Here is a 16,482-nt window from a genome sequence, read left to right on the forward strand (position 1 = left end):
GGCTAGGTGCGGCCAGGATGTGGAGTCCTACTAGGACTCCAAGTCCTAGTAGGAGTCCACCAAGAGGGGAGGAAGGGAGAAGGAAGTGAAGGAGAAGGAGAGGTGGCCGGCCCCCTTTTCCCTAGTCCAATTCGGACTAGAGGGGAGGGGGGGCGCAGCAGCCCCTTGGCCCTTTCTCCTCTTCCCACTAAAGCCCATCAAGGCCCATTTCTTCTCCCGTAACTACCCGGTACTCCGAAAAATATCCGAATCACTCGGAACCTTTCCGATGTCCGAATATAGTCGTCCAATATATCAATCTTTACGTCTCGATCATTTCGAGACTCCTCGTCATGTCCCCGATCTCATCCGGGACTCCGAACTCCTTCGGTATATCAAAACTCATAAACTCATAATATAACTGTCATCGAAACCTTAAGCGTGCGGACCCTACGGGTTCGAGAACAATGTAGACATGACCAAGACACGTCTCCGGTCAATAACCAATAGCGGGACCTGGATGCCCATATTGACTCCTACATATTCTACGAAGATCTTTATCGGTCAGACCACATAACAACATACGTTGTTCCCTTTGTCATCGGTATGTTACTTCATTCTCCTAATGATGTGATCTCGTTAATCATATAACAACTCTTTTGTTTATGGTTAGGAAACATAACCATCTTCGATTAACGAGCTAGTCAAGTAGAGGCATACTAGTGACACTTTGTTTGTCTATGTATTCACACAAGTATTATGTTTCCGGTTAATACAATTCTAGCATGAATAATAAACATTTATCATGATATAAGGAAATAAATAATAACTTTATTATTGCCTCTAGGGCATATTTCCTTCACAATGTTCTAAGTTTCTGAATACAGTTTGGCATGCCATAAGGATCATTTTTGGGGTCATTCCTTTCCATTTGGGCCATCTTGATTTCCTTGTAGCTGTCAATTTGTTTTGTCTTCATTTCCTTATAAGTCTGCATTTCTTCTTCCCTCACAGAAACCAAGTTGGCCAACACAATGTCCTTGCCTCTTTTACCCTTAGTTTTGTCACTTCCATCATCAGATCCTTTTGAATTCCGAAGCCTCTTCCTTCGAGGTGAACCCACACTTGTTAAATCTTCTACTGCTGAAACATGATTTTCATTACCCCCTAAAGGTTCTAAATATCCACCATATGATAAATCAACATCATCACCATATATATTTCCGCCCCAGTCATATTCTGGGATTGCTGACCCTGGAGCAGATAGTGTTGCCTCAGGAGAATCCATACTAGCAGCCCTCATAACATCATCAGTATAGCTTCCATTTTCAGGAAGATGGGACATATTCTTGTACCTCTCTTCAGTACCATTAGTTGTCCTTTTGCAATGCTTGCCTTTTGCCATTTTACCTGCATACAAATTAGGTGACTAATAAGTGACATGATAGGAGTAACTTCTTAATTTTAATCATTGTCAGAAACAAACCTTCATGAATTTCATATAGAACATCATAGTACGGGAATGGTTTGTGCCTCCACTTGCGTTGTTCACTTGATAGCTCCTCCCATTTTTCATCTAGAGCCGTTGGAACTTTGTTCTTGGGATCCCAACCAAATCCACTCTTGTCTACAATAGACTTGACGACATTCAGTTCCTTCTTCAGCCTTTGCTCCCTATCTTTCAGCTGTTAAACAGTAAAATTAGCTCCAGGAGGTCTCGCATTTAATCGGTCTTTCATAGCCTGCCATCCTTCCTTTGTCCACCCATTTTAGCCACGGTACTTCCCCACATCTGAGTACTCTTTCATCATTGACACTAGAAAACTTAAGCGACCATTAGTCCATGCCGCTCTGTCCTTTTTTGGCTCTGCAATTGTTTTGTAATTATTAGTTGAAGATTGGCCTAAAATTATAGCAAGTAAATACGATGCGTCGCCAAGTAAAAGATGATGTACCTACTCAACAGGACTACAATTAGATGCTGAGCTAACTAGACAAGTGCAAGAAATAGATCGATCAGCCGGCCTTCAATGGCACTATTAATTTAACCAGACGTACATCATTGTTCATTAATCAACTAGATTAAAGCAATACAATCTTGGGAGTGTTGCTATCATATTTTTTTCTATACGTGCATGTACCTCCAGTCCGGCCAAAATTCTATGTGCGTGTAGTGCGTCGTTGCTATTGCATCGGCTATCTAGCATAGCCTTGTGCGTACGAGTGTCTCCAGACAGACAAATCGATCTACTCCATGAACTAATCAAGACGTGCGCTACTAGCTGGAAATTAATCACTGGAAACGACCTAGAAGCTTGGAAGATCACTGAAAACTAAGCACTACCCTAGTCCCATCCAACGTTGACATCCACTGCTTGGAAGATCGGAATGGAGTATATTCAATATGCCGCCCCTTGCGTTGCATTCATCAGACTGGACAAATATCTAAGGATAGGCCATAGACGAGCGCATACCTTTTTTCCCTGGTGGTGAGCTTGATTGACTCATGGCCGAGAGAAGAGATGGGGGACTCGCAGGTGACGTCGGCTGGAAGAAGAAGCACCTAAGAGAACGTACGTGAATCAAATAGAATCGGCTAATAAGCAGGAGATAGAATTGGTTTGCGAGATAATAACAGTCAAAGGAAAAGTAGGAGGCGATCTCATCTGGATATAGACGGCGACGTCAAGGGCGCTCCTTCGGTTTAGAAAAAAGAGCTCGGGACCTCTTTTTCCGATACAGCAAAAATACCGTGGTTTCTGAGATACTGTGGTTTATAGGACTTCAGTTTTTCTGAAGCCAAACACATCAAAGTTTTCAAAACCATGTTTTTTTCCGAAAACCGCAATATTCTCAGAAAACTTTAAAAAAACCTTGCTGCCAAACGCAGCCTAAATCTTTTAAGTAATAAAGCTCCCTTTTTCGAAAAAATGGGCTAGGCACGACAGAAATAAATGTCCTGTAATCGAAGCAACGACGTGTGGGATGGACGCACGAAAAAAAATGGTGTGAAACAACGAAACTCACGGAGAGTTATTCTAGTGGTAGGTTTCACACAACGAAACTTGGTATGTACATATGTGTGTGTAATGCAAGTTTTGACGGACAGAACTTAAACTACGATTGTAAGTTAGAAAAGAAACAGGAAGTAAGTTTCGTAAAATGTAATTTGACAGAACAAGATCTATAAGGTTAGAAGAATGAAATCGTAATGTCATCAGTGTTATCTTTTCAAGGAATTCTACATGAAATTGAGTAGCTCAAAGGACTTCTCGGTGTTCCTTTTGCTCTTGAACTAGTTATCTTAGCTTCTTAGGTAATCTAGAACACCAGAAATGACTTTGTCTTCAAGGATTTGGTCTCCAATATTTGCAGTTGTAGGCGGATATTTAAGGAGGATCTCAAGTGGATTTTGCTACGAGCCCAGAGGCAGTCTTACCTCAACTTTGAATCATGGGTGAACTCCTTTTTTTAGAAAGGAGGTTAACCCCCAGCCTCTGCATCATTCGATGCACACAACCATTTTATTAAGAAAAGAGGTCCAAAAGTCTTCTCAAGTGGTCTTAAAAGATCATGAAGAAACAAATGCCATATGCGGCCAAAAATAAAAAAAGGCACAACCGGCTATAATAGATCAAGATGTTTATACACCTAGCCTATTACTGGACCGCCATCCATATCGGTTGTATGTATCCCGTGCAACCGTTCCCCATCGGTTGCACCCAATAGCCATGTGCGCCCTGTGGTCCGTATGGCTCAGCAAGGACCATGTACGGATCCATGTAGACGCTCTGAAGATGACCTGCAAAAAATTAGTAATGTTTTGTCTGTTAAAGACAACATCATTCCAACAATTCCATGTCGCCCAAAGCAACGCACATGCTCCGACTCTGATTTGTGTAGCTGTCTGAGGTACCACCCCATCCAGCCAGTCATGAAAAAACTGTGATATTGAAGTTGGCGGAGTGATGTTAAAAGCAACATGAATAGTTCTCCAAAGTAATCTATCAATCGGACATTTAATAAGTAGATGTTCAATTGTTTCATTCTGGTCACAAAAGCAACATTGTTGACTCCCTTCCCAATTGCATTTGGTTAGATTATCTTTGGTTAAGATTACACCTTTGTGAACAAACCACATAAACACTTTTATTTTCAATGACACCTTAATTTTCTAGATATGGCCCGACCTTGGGATGTCTCCAGTATTGATTAGATATGTATACATTGATTTAACCATGAAAACACCTGACCTCGTTAACTTCCAACTTATTGTGTCATTGGCATTCAAAAGATTAATCTCCATTAACCTACGCACAAGATGCAACCATGTATCCCAGTGTGGACCCACAAGTTCCCGTCGAAGTTGAATATTACGGGGAATGGACTGCAACACAGACGCAACAGAAACTTCTTTCCATTGTGCAATGTGATATAAAACTGGATACTGTAACACTAATGGAGTGCCCCCTAACCAGGTATCCTCCTAGAATCGAGTTCGTTGCCCATTCCACACTTTAAATGTCACTCTGTTAAAGAAAGCAACCTTCGTCCTCACAAGTCCTTTTCAAAAAGGTGAGTCCGACGACTGTGCCGTTACCTGAGCCAAAGACTTAGCGTATAAGTATTTGTTTCGAAGTAACTGCAACCATACACCCTCAGTCTCCACTGAAAGGTGGTATAACCATTTGCTCAATAAGCACCTATTTTTCACTTCTGAATTCTCAACACCCAATCCGCCCTGGTCCTTTGGTCTACAAATCATCTCCCACCTGGCGAGCCTATACTTGGCCTTATTCTCATCAATTTGCCAAAAGAATCTGGATCGGTAGAAGTCTAATCTTTTCCGTACTCCTACTAGTACTTCAAAGAAAGAGAGGAGGAACATTGGCATGCTCGTTAGCACCGAATTAATAAGAATTAACCTTCCTCCGTACGATAAAAGTTTGCCTTTCTAGCAACTTAATTTCTTCTCAAATCGATCCTCGATGCATTTCCATTCTTTATTAGTAAGTTTGCGATGATGAATTGGTATCCCTAGATATGTAAAGGGAAGCGCACCTAATTCACACCCGAACAACTGTTTATATCTTTCTTGCTCCTCCTTGGCACGTCCAAAGCAGAATAATTTGCTCTTACTAAAATTGATCTTGACTCCGGACAGTTGTTCGAATAAGCAAAGAACTAACTTCATGTTCCTTGCTTTTGCGAGGTCATGCTCCATGAAAATAATTATGTCGTCTGTGTATTGTAGGATAGATACCCCATCATCCACTAGATGTGGGATAAGACCACCTACCTGACCATTTTATTTCGCTCTGTTAACAAGCACAGTCAACATATCAACCACAATATTAAAAAGTATCGGTGACATGGGATCGCCCTGTCTTAATCCTTTAAGCATTTCAAAGTAATGACCAATATCGTCATTAATTTTAATACCAACACTACCTCCCTGCACAAAGGATTCGACCTGTTTTCTCCAGGCTTCGTCAAATCCTTTCGTGCGCAAAGCTTGTTGCAAAAAAGGCCACTTGACTTTATCGTAGGCATTTTCAAAATCCACTTTGAAGATCACTCCATCAAGTTTCTTTGAGTGGATTTCATGAAGGGTCTCATGCAAGACAACCACCCCCTTTAGGATATGTCGTCCTGGCATGAAAGCGGTCTGTGTTGACTGCACCACACTGTGCGCAATCTGTGTGAGACGGTTTGTGCCAACCTTCGTGAAAATTTTAAAGCTCACATTGAGCAAACAGATCGGCCTAAACTACTCAATGCGGACCGTTCCCTCCTTCTTTGGAAGCAAAGTGATATTCCCAAAGTTTAATTTGAAAAGTTGCAGGTGTCTATTAAAGAGATCATTGAACATAGGCATCAAGTCACCTTTAATAATACCCCAACACTTCTTATAAAATTCCGCTGGAAAACCATCCGGAAAAGGAGCTTTGTTGTTTTTCATTTGAGCAATCGCTTCATACACCTCCTTCTCCGAAAAAGGGGCTGTGAGAATCTCATTCTCATCATCTCGAAGTTGAGGTATGTCATCAACTCTGTCCTCATCCAGGTTGACAAAATTCTCAAATGGATCCCCAAATAATTGTTTATAGAAATTAGAGATGTAAAGCTTAAGGTTCTCATGGCCTACAATCGTTTCCTCATCCTGTTCAAGTTGGATGATTTTCTTTTTCCTATGTTTTTTCATTAGCAATCATGTGGAAAAATTGAGTGTTGTTGTCCCCTTGAACCACTTGGCGTACTTTTGCTCTACGCGTCCACTTCATTTCTTCCTCTCTAAGAAGCTTTGCCAGACTGACCTCAGCCTCCCTCTTAGATACCGGTCATCTATGGCTAGAGGCACACTCTCTGCCTTAATGTCTAGATCATCAATCAACTTGAGAAGTCTCGCCTTCTCAAGTCTATAAGCTCCACTATTATTCTTAGCCCAGCCTCTAAGGAACTGTTTAAGATGTCTAATCTTGTATTGCCATCTTTCCTCCGCAGAGGCACCTCTTTGCTCAGCCGCCCACTCCCTTGCTACCAATTCAAGGAAGTCCTCTCTCTCGAACCACTCATTTTCGAAAGAGAAAACACTCTTATTGCCCAAGTGAGTCGCCTCACCTGAATCAACAAGAAGTGGCGTATGATCAGAAACTCCTCTAGGCATTGCCTGCATTGACACTAGAGGAAATTTTTGTTCCCACTCAGCACTCGTGAGAACCCGATCTAGCTTTTCATAAGTCGGGGTAGGAAGATTATTTGCCCAAGTAAATTGCCTACCAGTGAGCGCAATCTCACGTAGGTCCAAACTTTCAATGATCGCGTTAAACATAAAGGACCATCTGGCATCAAAATTATCATTGTTTTTCTCCTCTCTTCTTCTAATGATGTTGAAATCCCCACCTACCAGAATGGGTAGAGTCTCCCCTCCACAAATTCTGGCAAGATCGACAAGAAAGTCCGGTTTGAGTTTGGTCTCCCCTCCGCAATCCAGAATGGGTGAACTCCTTTAGATAGTTCCCCTTTTGATTCTGCTGTTGTGTTTGTTGCATTATTTTCTTTTATTAAGTAGGTTTTGTTTATTTTCTGTCAGTATATATTCATTTTCCTTGTTTGTTTGTTTGTTTGTTTGAGGACCTTCTTTTGTATCCTTTATTCCAAAAATCAATAAAAAATACATAGCAGTCATGTTGTTTTCCTAAAAAAAGACGAGCAAAGAATTGAAAAAAGAACATAGATGAAGAAGGTGAACAGTAACAATGGCTGGCTGGAGCATGATTGAAAAGAACAACCGCTTTAAAAATAAAAGAACGAATTGAACAAAATGGGACGATCCAGCCTACGTACACGAACATAAATGTAGAAAAACAGTCGTGGTCCAAAAACGTACGCGAACAAGTTTCCGGATCACGACGCAAATCAACGGCTCTAGACAGATGTGCCTATGTGAATTTCTGGCTTGTACTTATCATCTCAATTATCTCATCACAATCCAAATTAAGCATACTCCATTGCCCCTCAGTTGGTTAATTAGCAAGGATTAGGCCGTGGACGACTGCATAAGCTTCGGCCATTCATCAGGGCCATAACCTTTGGCCATTCTCCAGACCACGTGCATCCGACACCACAGCGCCAGTTGTGCCGGTTAATGTGTCTACATCAAAGTACTTCCTCCATAAACAAATATAAAAGCATTCAGATCATTAAAGTAGTGACCTAAACACTCTTATATTTTTTTTACAGAGGAAGTAGTCATCAACATTTAACACTTTCACCCAAAAAAAACGTTTAACACTTTGATAACTTCCACCACCCCACTCGGCGGCTTTCCCGACACATGATTTCTAATCTTTGGCTTCGCAGTTGATTGGCTTTTGATTTTACGTCCAAATCAAAAAAGCACACCACAATGATATACCCTCATCCGACGGCATCCGAATCCTTTTTTTTCTTCTTTCAGCATCAAAGCGGTTGTGCATGTCTCGTTGGCCATTAATTCCTCCCTCCCTTTTCCTTTCCACGTTCCTTCTCGCTCATCCTTCTCATCAACACAAACGCATCTTCCACCATCAGCAGCCGAGGCAGCCGGTAAGACACAGTGGCCAGCAGGACTGCACTGCCGCAGCAGGAGTGTACACTGTAGATGATGGACTGGGCCCCTGTGGTGGTAGGGGTGGTGTTGTTCGTGGTGCTCACGCCGGGGCTGCTGTTCGAGCTGCCGGGGACGTATGGGAGGATCGACTTCGGCGGCCTCCGCACCACCGGCAAGTCCATCTTCGTCCACACCCTTGTCTTCTTCACCATCTTCGCCGTCATCATCCTCGGGTTCGAAGTCCACATCTACACCGGCGGGCCTAGCTAGCTGCATATGCATTACATGCCTGTGTGCCTCACCTAATGAAGCACCTCTCGCCAACGTTGCCAAGCCGATCAGCATGCGCCCTGTTTCATATACGTGTGGTTAATTTATTGGTCAAGGTGGCCACATACTCCCTCCGATCCAAAATAGTGGCGCAGTTTTGAATTAAGGTTAATTCAATCTTAATTCAAACATGCGACACTTGTTATGAATCAAAGTGAGTAGTTTATGACTATCTCTGTACCGTCTTATATTAAGTTACACAGAACGTGGACACTAAAGTAGTTCGGTGAACTGCAGCTTATTGTTCAGCCTGTACCAAGCGATCAAAGTCTTAATTAACATGCAGCTTCTCATGACCTTTTGTTGGATTCATCAACATCAGCATAGTTTTGTTTCATTTGGTCTTTTGTCATAGGGTTTGTGGTACATCATGGACGATCCATTTTGATGACATGTAAGTTGTTTCATAGGTGCCAGGCTTTGGTTGGCATCGGTTAATAACCAATACAGTCTTTTTAAATCTCGGTCAACTGAAATTTGATTATATCTCATTCGATGCTATATTCGTAAGATCTTACATTGAGATCCATGCATGTTTTTCTTTCTTCTTTCTTAAATGTTATGTCACTTGACCGAGACCTAGCCACACTCTAACCAGTAATATATGGTTGTGTGCATCACTCGATGCAAAGGCCGAGATTTATTATCTTTTTTCAAGGAAAAATAAATAGAAACATACTGAAATAAGTTTAGGACTATGCATGTAAAGTTTAACCTCAAAATACATGTAATATTTTCTGTTTTCTTTAAGAAAGATCGGACGATCTTGGTAATCAACCTCTATATAATAGTGTGCAAATGATCATTTTTTTCCTACTTTTCTTTGTTACTTTATCTTCTCCCTTATTGACATTCAATAAATAAGGCATAAATAAAATGAGATAAATCAACGCTAGTAGGAGTTATATTTGCTTCAAAAAGGGTATGGTGTACCCGCAAAAAAAAGGGTATGATGGCCCTTTGTTTTCTGACGATAACTAAAATATTCAACATGCATCATCCCACCTGCTATGCAATCGGGCAAACTGGTTGTGGTTGGAGGACCATGTAACGCTGACCATTCAAAATGAAACACATTGGCGTTATTTTTCTAAAACACTCACACAACTCAAATATACAGTCATAGAGATATTACAAACTAAATTATGTCATATATTTAGTTTGTAGATGCAAACTTGGAGAGCAAGTGAAAAGTTCTCCATTAATCTTGATCAATTACGTGTTTTTTTACACAAATATAATAGAGATTACTTCCCCATTCTATTGGCTTTTCTCCTGTATTTATGCTACTAGATGACCTGTTGTGCTCTTGACGCATATACCAACTGCAACCCGGAAAGTAAATGAATTATATGAGGTGTTTTCCTTAAATTGTCTACAACATTGGAATACGCTTGTAATATTGCGTTTATACAGCTCTCTGTCGTGCTCGGCATAAGCGTTAGGTTGGTAAATGATGTGCCAAGCCTCCGGCACGTCCTTGGGTAACTCCTTCCATTAGATGTAGGCCGGGATGGGCCCGATCCATGTTGGCATAACCACGCGGTTTCATAGCCACGTGACTGGTTGTGGCCTCTCAGTCAGAGAGGAGCGATCCACCCGAATTCACCCTGGTTTTGGATGCTGTTGGGCTGCCCGGTTGGTTTGCTTACCTTGGTTCGCGATCCTTCCATGCTTCCTTGGTTCGCGATCCTTCCATGCTGGTTGTTCAGTATAAGGTTGTCATGTGATTCATGGGTCAAATTAGCGTCTAATGGCATGGTGGGCCGGCCATTTCTCTGCTTCTGGTTTACCTCCTTTTGCTCAGCTCTTGCCCGGGTGGAAGCATGGTCGTTCCGTAAGGTTGCCTTTCAGATATCATTTACACGTGCCTAACTCTCTTCCTATGCTTTGGCCCGCTACGTCATCCACAAAGACAAATTGCGGCCACGAAGCAAATCAACTATGAGGCCTGATCTGCTACAACTACATTGCAACGCTATGTAATGGTATGCCAAATTAATATTACACTATGGCATACCATAGGGGGGCGTCTGGTTCCTCACACGCAAGCTGCATTTCATAAAATCTTTCATGAAGTCATCGTTCGTTGGGGCAATTGGTCAAGGAGCGTCACATGACTACATGCCAACCAAGGTAACACCAAACCGAACAAAGCAAGCAACATGGCTTTGACCCGAACCAATTACAACGGAAAATTACGTGAACTATTTTAGCTACCTTTTTACCCCGCATAAATAGGACTATTTGAATATAGTTGTATGGCAAAATGGTAACAAACTTTCTTGGTTTCTGAAGACTGCAAGCCGAACACACCCAAACGACTTTGATAGACACGTCTCGGCTACCTCTTGCCTCTTGTCTCGTATATGGCGACCTGGCATGTGATGAGACTCTTCCGCATGGCTATGTCAGCTTGATACGGTTGCCAGAGGGCTTGTTGGGAAGCCAATCGTCAGCCTGCTCTGAATGGAAAATCCAGAGTTTATCTACATAAAGAACCTCACACAGATGGGTGTCCTAAGGGCGTGCTTTGGGAGGTGAGCCTGACCTTTGAGGCAAATTTGACAAAATTGACCTGTGAACGAAATCAAATCACAGAATGAACTGCTCGTGAAACTATTTCACGCGGCTGACCTTTTTGTGTGACGCCCGACACGAAGGCGTCACACTACATTGTGCAACGCCTCACAGACAGGCGCTACACGCCTGGCCAACGTTGCACCCCAAACTGCCTAAAAATTGCTAAGTCATTGTGCAGAGCCTACGAGCTAGGCGCTGCACTGTATAGTGTGGCGCCTAGCTCTCAGGCGCTGCACTAGTGGTTGCACTACAAAATGAAGCAACCACTAGTGCAACGCCTAGAAGCTAGGCGCTACACTGTATAGTGTGGCGTCTAGCTCTTAGGCGCTGCACACTGACTTAATAATTTTCGGATCACATGGGTGCGACGCTGGCTAGGCGTGTAGCGCCTATCTGCGAGGCGTTGCACAGTGTAGTGTGACGCCTTCGTGTCAGGCGTCACATAAAAAGGTCAGCCGCGTGAAATAGTTTCACGAGCAATTCATTCTGTGATTTGGTTTCGTCCATAGGTCAAATTTGTCAATTTTGCCGACCTTTGAGCGTTGCGGTCTGGATGGGCAGTGTGTTTTAGGACCCCTGACTGGAAAACCTATGAACAACATATCTTATGAACGATCCGGACAGGGGCAAAAAAACAGATGCAACCAGAATTTAGGTGAACTACTTGAAGGACGTTCTTCGTAGATTGTGTGCAATTGATCTTGTTTCTATTGGTTTGTATTTGCCTTGCATTTACTAATGACATACAATGATGATCGATTCACATATCTTTCTTTGGCAATACATAAATTGTTTGCATGAGCGGGTGGATTGAGCCTGAGTTTTTTTTCATATTCTAGCCGGATTAATAGAAAACCGAACTACGCCACCCACGACAAATGACCCAAACCATCATAACTGGACATCCTCACCCGGAACCACATGAGAGGAAGGAAACCAGGCGAACCGACTAGACAATATAAGCGCCAGGAAAGAGCACATGCCAGACGACCAGGCCGGAGGGGTCAATAGCCGAGAGAGATGACAAAGTATGCCATTCGTCAAGCCTTACCAATCAAATTTTAGACATACCTACCAAAACACCCCGTTCGACCAGACCACAGTGCTCAGAGTCAGGACCACATCCCAAACCATGCGCTACGACCAAGGTAGAAGAGGCTGAGCGCGTGGCATATAGCTCGTACGGCCGTGCCATCCATATGTCGCAAATGTGTGCAAGGCACTACATGTGCATGCAATGCAAAAGAACTGATGGCCTCACATACACTGGATATGATATCTTGTGCATGGCCAAATGAGGGAGTCTTGTATTAGGGGGTCCTTGGACAACCGGACTATATATTTTGGCCGGACTGTTGGACTATGAAGATACAAGATTGAAGGCTTCGTCCCGTGTTTGGGTGGGACTCTCCTTTGCGTGGAAGGCAAGCTTGGCGATTTAGATATGTAGATCTCCTTCTCTGTAACCGACTCTGTGTAACCCTAGCCTCCTTCGGTGTCTATATAAACCGGAGGGTTTAGTCCGTAGGAGAAGAACAATCATAATCATAGGCTAGCTTCTAGGGTTTAGCCTCTACGATCTCATGGTAGATCAACTCTTATAATACTCATATCATCAAGATCAATCAAGCAGGAAGTAGGGTATTACCTCCATCGAGAGGGCCCGAACCTGGGTAAACATTGTGTCCCCCGCCTCCTGTTACCATCAGCCTTAGACGCACAGTTCGGGACCCCCTAGCCGAGATCCGCCGGTTTTGACACCGACATTGGTGCTTTCATTGAGTTCCACTGTGCCGTCACGATAAAGGCTTGATGGCTCCTTCGATCATCGGCAACGACGCAATCCAGGGTGAGGTTTTTCTCCCCGAACAGATCTTCGTATTCGGCGGCTTCGTACTGCGGGCCAACTCGCTTGGCCATCTGGAGCAGATCAAGAGCTACGCCCCTGGCCATCAGGTCAGGTTTTGAAGCTTGAACTATACTGCCGACGTCCGCGGAGACTTGATCTTCGATGGATTCGAGCCCATGTCAGGTATGCCGCACAGTCACGACGAGCATGACTTAGCTCTGTCGTCGGACGGTGTTCGGCAGATCACACCTCCGGCTACTCCGGCCCTCAATCTGGAGCAGATCGTGTCGTCCGAGGACGGGTGGATGGACCCCGCCACGGAGGCCGCACACTCAGCGGCGATAGAGCCGAATACTGACTTCACCTCCTATGAGACCTGTGTTATCGGACCCTTAGATTCATCCCCGGCCACAGGCTCCGAACCGCTTGCGTCCGTGCCTATCGAATCTGATTGGGCACCGATCATGGAGTTTACCTCCGCGGATATCTTTCAGCACTCGCCCTTGGGCGACGTGCTAAATTCATTGAGGTCTCTCTCCTTGTTAGGAGACCCTTGGCCGAACTATGTCCGGCTTGAGTGGGAAGCCGACGACGAAGAAATTCCTTCCCCACCCACCACCCACTTAATAGCCACTGTCAACGACTTAGCCGACATGCTTGATTTCAGCTCCGAAGACATCGACGGTATGGACAACGATGCAGGAGAAGAACAAGAACCACCACCCATAGGGCGCTGGACAGTCACCTCATCATATGATATATATATATATATATATATATATATATATATATATATATGGTGGACACCCCCAAAGAAAGCGATGGCAATAAGGCAACGGAGGATGATCCCCTCGAGAAGCAATCTAAGCACCGGGGTCATCGACGCCGCTCTAAGCCCCGCCATAGCAAAAGCAGCAATACCGGCACAAGAGACAATAACACTGCGGATAGTGCCGAAGACGAAGACAATCCCCTCCAGCCAGGCTTCGAGCGGGAGGATGGGCAAGCCAACCCTAAGGAACAGGCGACGGGCGGAGAATCAGAGGATGACAATTACATGCCCCTCACCGAAGACGAGGTGAGCCTTGGCGACGAATAATTCATCGTGCCTGAGGATCCCGTCGAGCAGGAGCGCTTCAAGCGCCGGCTTATAGCCACAGCAAAAAGTTTGAAGAAAAAGCAGCAGCAGCTTCAAGCTGATCAAGATCTGCTAGCGGATAGATGGACCGAGGTCCTCACAGCCAAGGAATACGAACTCGAGCGCCCAACCAAAAGTTACCCAAAGCGCAGGTTGCTACCCCAACTCGAGGAGGAAGCATTAAAGCCTACACTACCAGCGTATGATACGGCTGACCGGCCACCTCGTGGCCGAGACAAAGCGGCGTATCAGCCCGAAGTCCAGCCCGCACCCAGTCGCCAGTCAAACAAAAACACCAAGGCCCAGGGCTACACGCAGGACCTGCGAGACGTATTGGAAAACAAAGCAGGACATACAAGATTGATCTACGGATCACAGGGGCGTGCCCCAACGCGTGACGACGACCGTCACGCCCGATATACTAAAAGCAAATCCGGCCGGGCCGAATACAGCAGACAAAACTCGTATGAACTGCGTCATGATATAGCCCGACACAGAGGTGCCGCACACCCCCTATGCTTCACCGACGAAGTAATGGATCACGAATTCCTAGAAAGGTTTAAACCCGTGAACATTGAATCATATGATGGTACAATAGACCCCGCGGTATGGATTGAAGATTTCCTCCTCCACATCCACATGGCCCACGGTGACAGATTTACATGCCATCAAGTACCTCCCACTAAAACTCAAAGGGCCGGCTCGGCATTGGCTGAATAGCATGCCGGCAAACTCCATCGGCAGTTGGGAGAACTTGGAAGACGCATTCCTTGACAACTTCCAGGGCACTTATGTGCGACCACCGGATGCTGATGACTTGAGTCATATAACCCAACAGCCCGAGGAGTCAGCCAGGAAATTCCGGACTCGGTTCCAAACTAAAAAGAACCAAATTGTCGACTGTCCGGATGCCGAGGCCTTAGCGGCATTTAAGCATAACATCCGCGACGAGTGGCTCGCCCGACACCTCGGCCAAGAGAAGCCGAAGTCCATGGCAGCCCTCACGACACTCATGACCCGCTTTTGTGCGGGCGAGGACAGATGGCTAGCTCACTGATACGTCTCCAACGTATCTATAATTTTTGATTGCTCCATGCTATGTTATCTACTGTTTTGGGCAATTTTGGGCTTTATTATCCACTTTTATATTCTATTTGGGACTAACCTATTAACCAGAGGCCCAGCCCAGAATTGCTGTTTTTTTTCCTATTTCAGTGTTTCGAAGAAAAGGAATATCAAACGGAGTCGAAATGGAACGAAATCAACTGGAGAAGTTATTTTTGGAAGGAAAGCTACCGGATGGACTTGGACCCCACGTCAGGAGCCAAGGAAGGTGCTCACAAGGATGGGCCCCCCCTAGGGCGCGCCCCTGCCTCGTGGGGCCCCCGAAGCTCCACCGACGTACTTCCTGCACCCATATATACTCACATACCCTAGGCACCCTGCCGGAGGGGGAATCCTTCTCCGGTGGCCATCTTCATCATCCCGGCGCTCTCCATGACGAGGAGGGAGTACTTCTCCCTCGGGGCTGAGGGTATGTACCAGTAGCTATGTGTTTTATCTCTCTCTCGTGTTCTTGATTTGGCACGATCTTGATGTATCGCGAGCTTTTCTATTATATTTGGATCCTATGATGTTTCTTCCCCCCTCTACTCTCTTGTAATGGATTGAGTTTCCCCTTTGAAGTTATCTTATCAGATTGAGTCTTTAAAGATTTGAGAACACTTGATGTATGTCTTGCCGTGCGTATCTGTGGTGACAATGGGATACCACGTGATTCACTTAATGTATGTTTTGGTGATCAACTTGCGGTTTTCGCCCATGAACCTATGCATAGGGGTTGGCACACGTTTTCGTCGTGATTCTCCGGTAGAAACTTTGGGGCACTCTTTGAGGTCCTTTGTGTTGGTTGAATAGATGAATCTGAGATTGTGTGATGCATATCATATAATCATACCCACAGATACTTGAGGTGACATTGGAGTATCTAGGTGACATTAGGGTTTTGGTTGATTTGTGTCTTAAGGTGTTATTCTAGTACGAACTCTAGGGCTGTTTGTGACACTTATAGGAATAGCCCAACGGATTGATTGGAAAGAATAACTTTGAGGTGGTTTTGTACCCTACCATAATCTCTTCATTCGTTCTCCGTTATTAGTGACTTTGGAGTGACTCTTTGTTGCATGTTGAGGGATAGTTATGTGATCCAATTATGATATTATTGTTGAGGGAACTTACACTAGCGAAAGTATGAACCCTAGGCCTTATTTCCACACATTGCAATACCGTTTACGCTCACTTTTATCATTAGTTACCTTGTTGTTTTTGTATTTTCAGATTACAAAAACTATTATCTACTATCCATATTGCACGCGTATCACCATCTCTTCGCCGAACTAGTGCACCTATACGGTTTACCATTGTATTGGGTGTGTTGGGGACACAAGAGACTCTTTGTTATTTGGTTGCAGGGTTGCTTGAGAGAGACCATCTTCATCCTACGCCTCCTAC

The 16,482-nt window shown here is 44.4% G+C and overlaps 1 protein-coding gene across 1 annotated transcript; it reads left to right on the top strand.

The window, feature by feature from the left end:
• The first annotated feature begins 7,998 nt into the window (after nucleotides 1-7,998).
• LOC123185432 (uncharacterized) lies at nucleotides 7,999-8,743 on the top strand. Its single transcript, XM_044597309.1, has one exon. It carries the CDS (start codon nucleotides 8,123-8,125, stop codon nucleotides 8,339-8,341), a length of 219 nt encoding a protein of 72 aa, XP_044453244.1. The 5' UTR covers nucleotides 7,999-8,122; the 3' UTR covers nucleotides 8,342-8,743.
• Nucleotides 8,744-16,482: the final 7,739 nt, after the last annotated feature.

The sequence above is a fragment of the Triticum aestivum genome, chromosome 2A (assembly GCF_018294505.1).
Source record: "Triticum aestivum cultivar Chinese Spring chromosome 2A, IWGSC CS RefSeq v2.1, whole genome shotgun sequence".
Classification (NCBI taxonomy): domain Eukaryota; kingdom Viridiplantae; phylum Streptophyta; class Magnoliopsida; order Poales; family Poaceae; genus Triticum; species Triticum aestivum.

Coding starts and splice junctions, on each gene's coding strand:
- LOC123185432 (XM_044597309.1), top strand. CDS start 8,123: ATGATGGACTGGGCCCCTGTGGTGGTAGGGGTGGTGTTGTTCGTGGTG.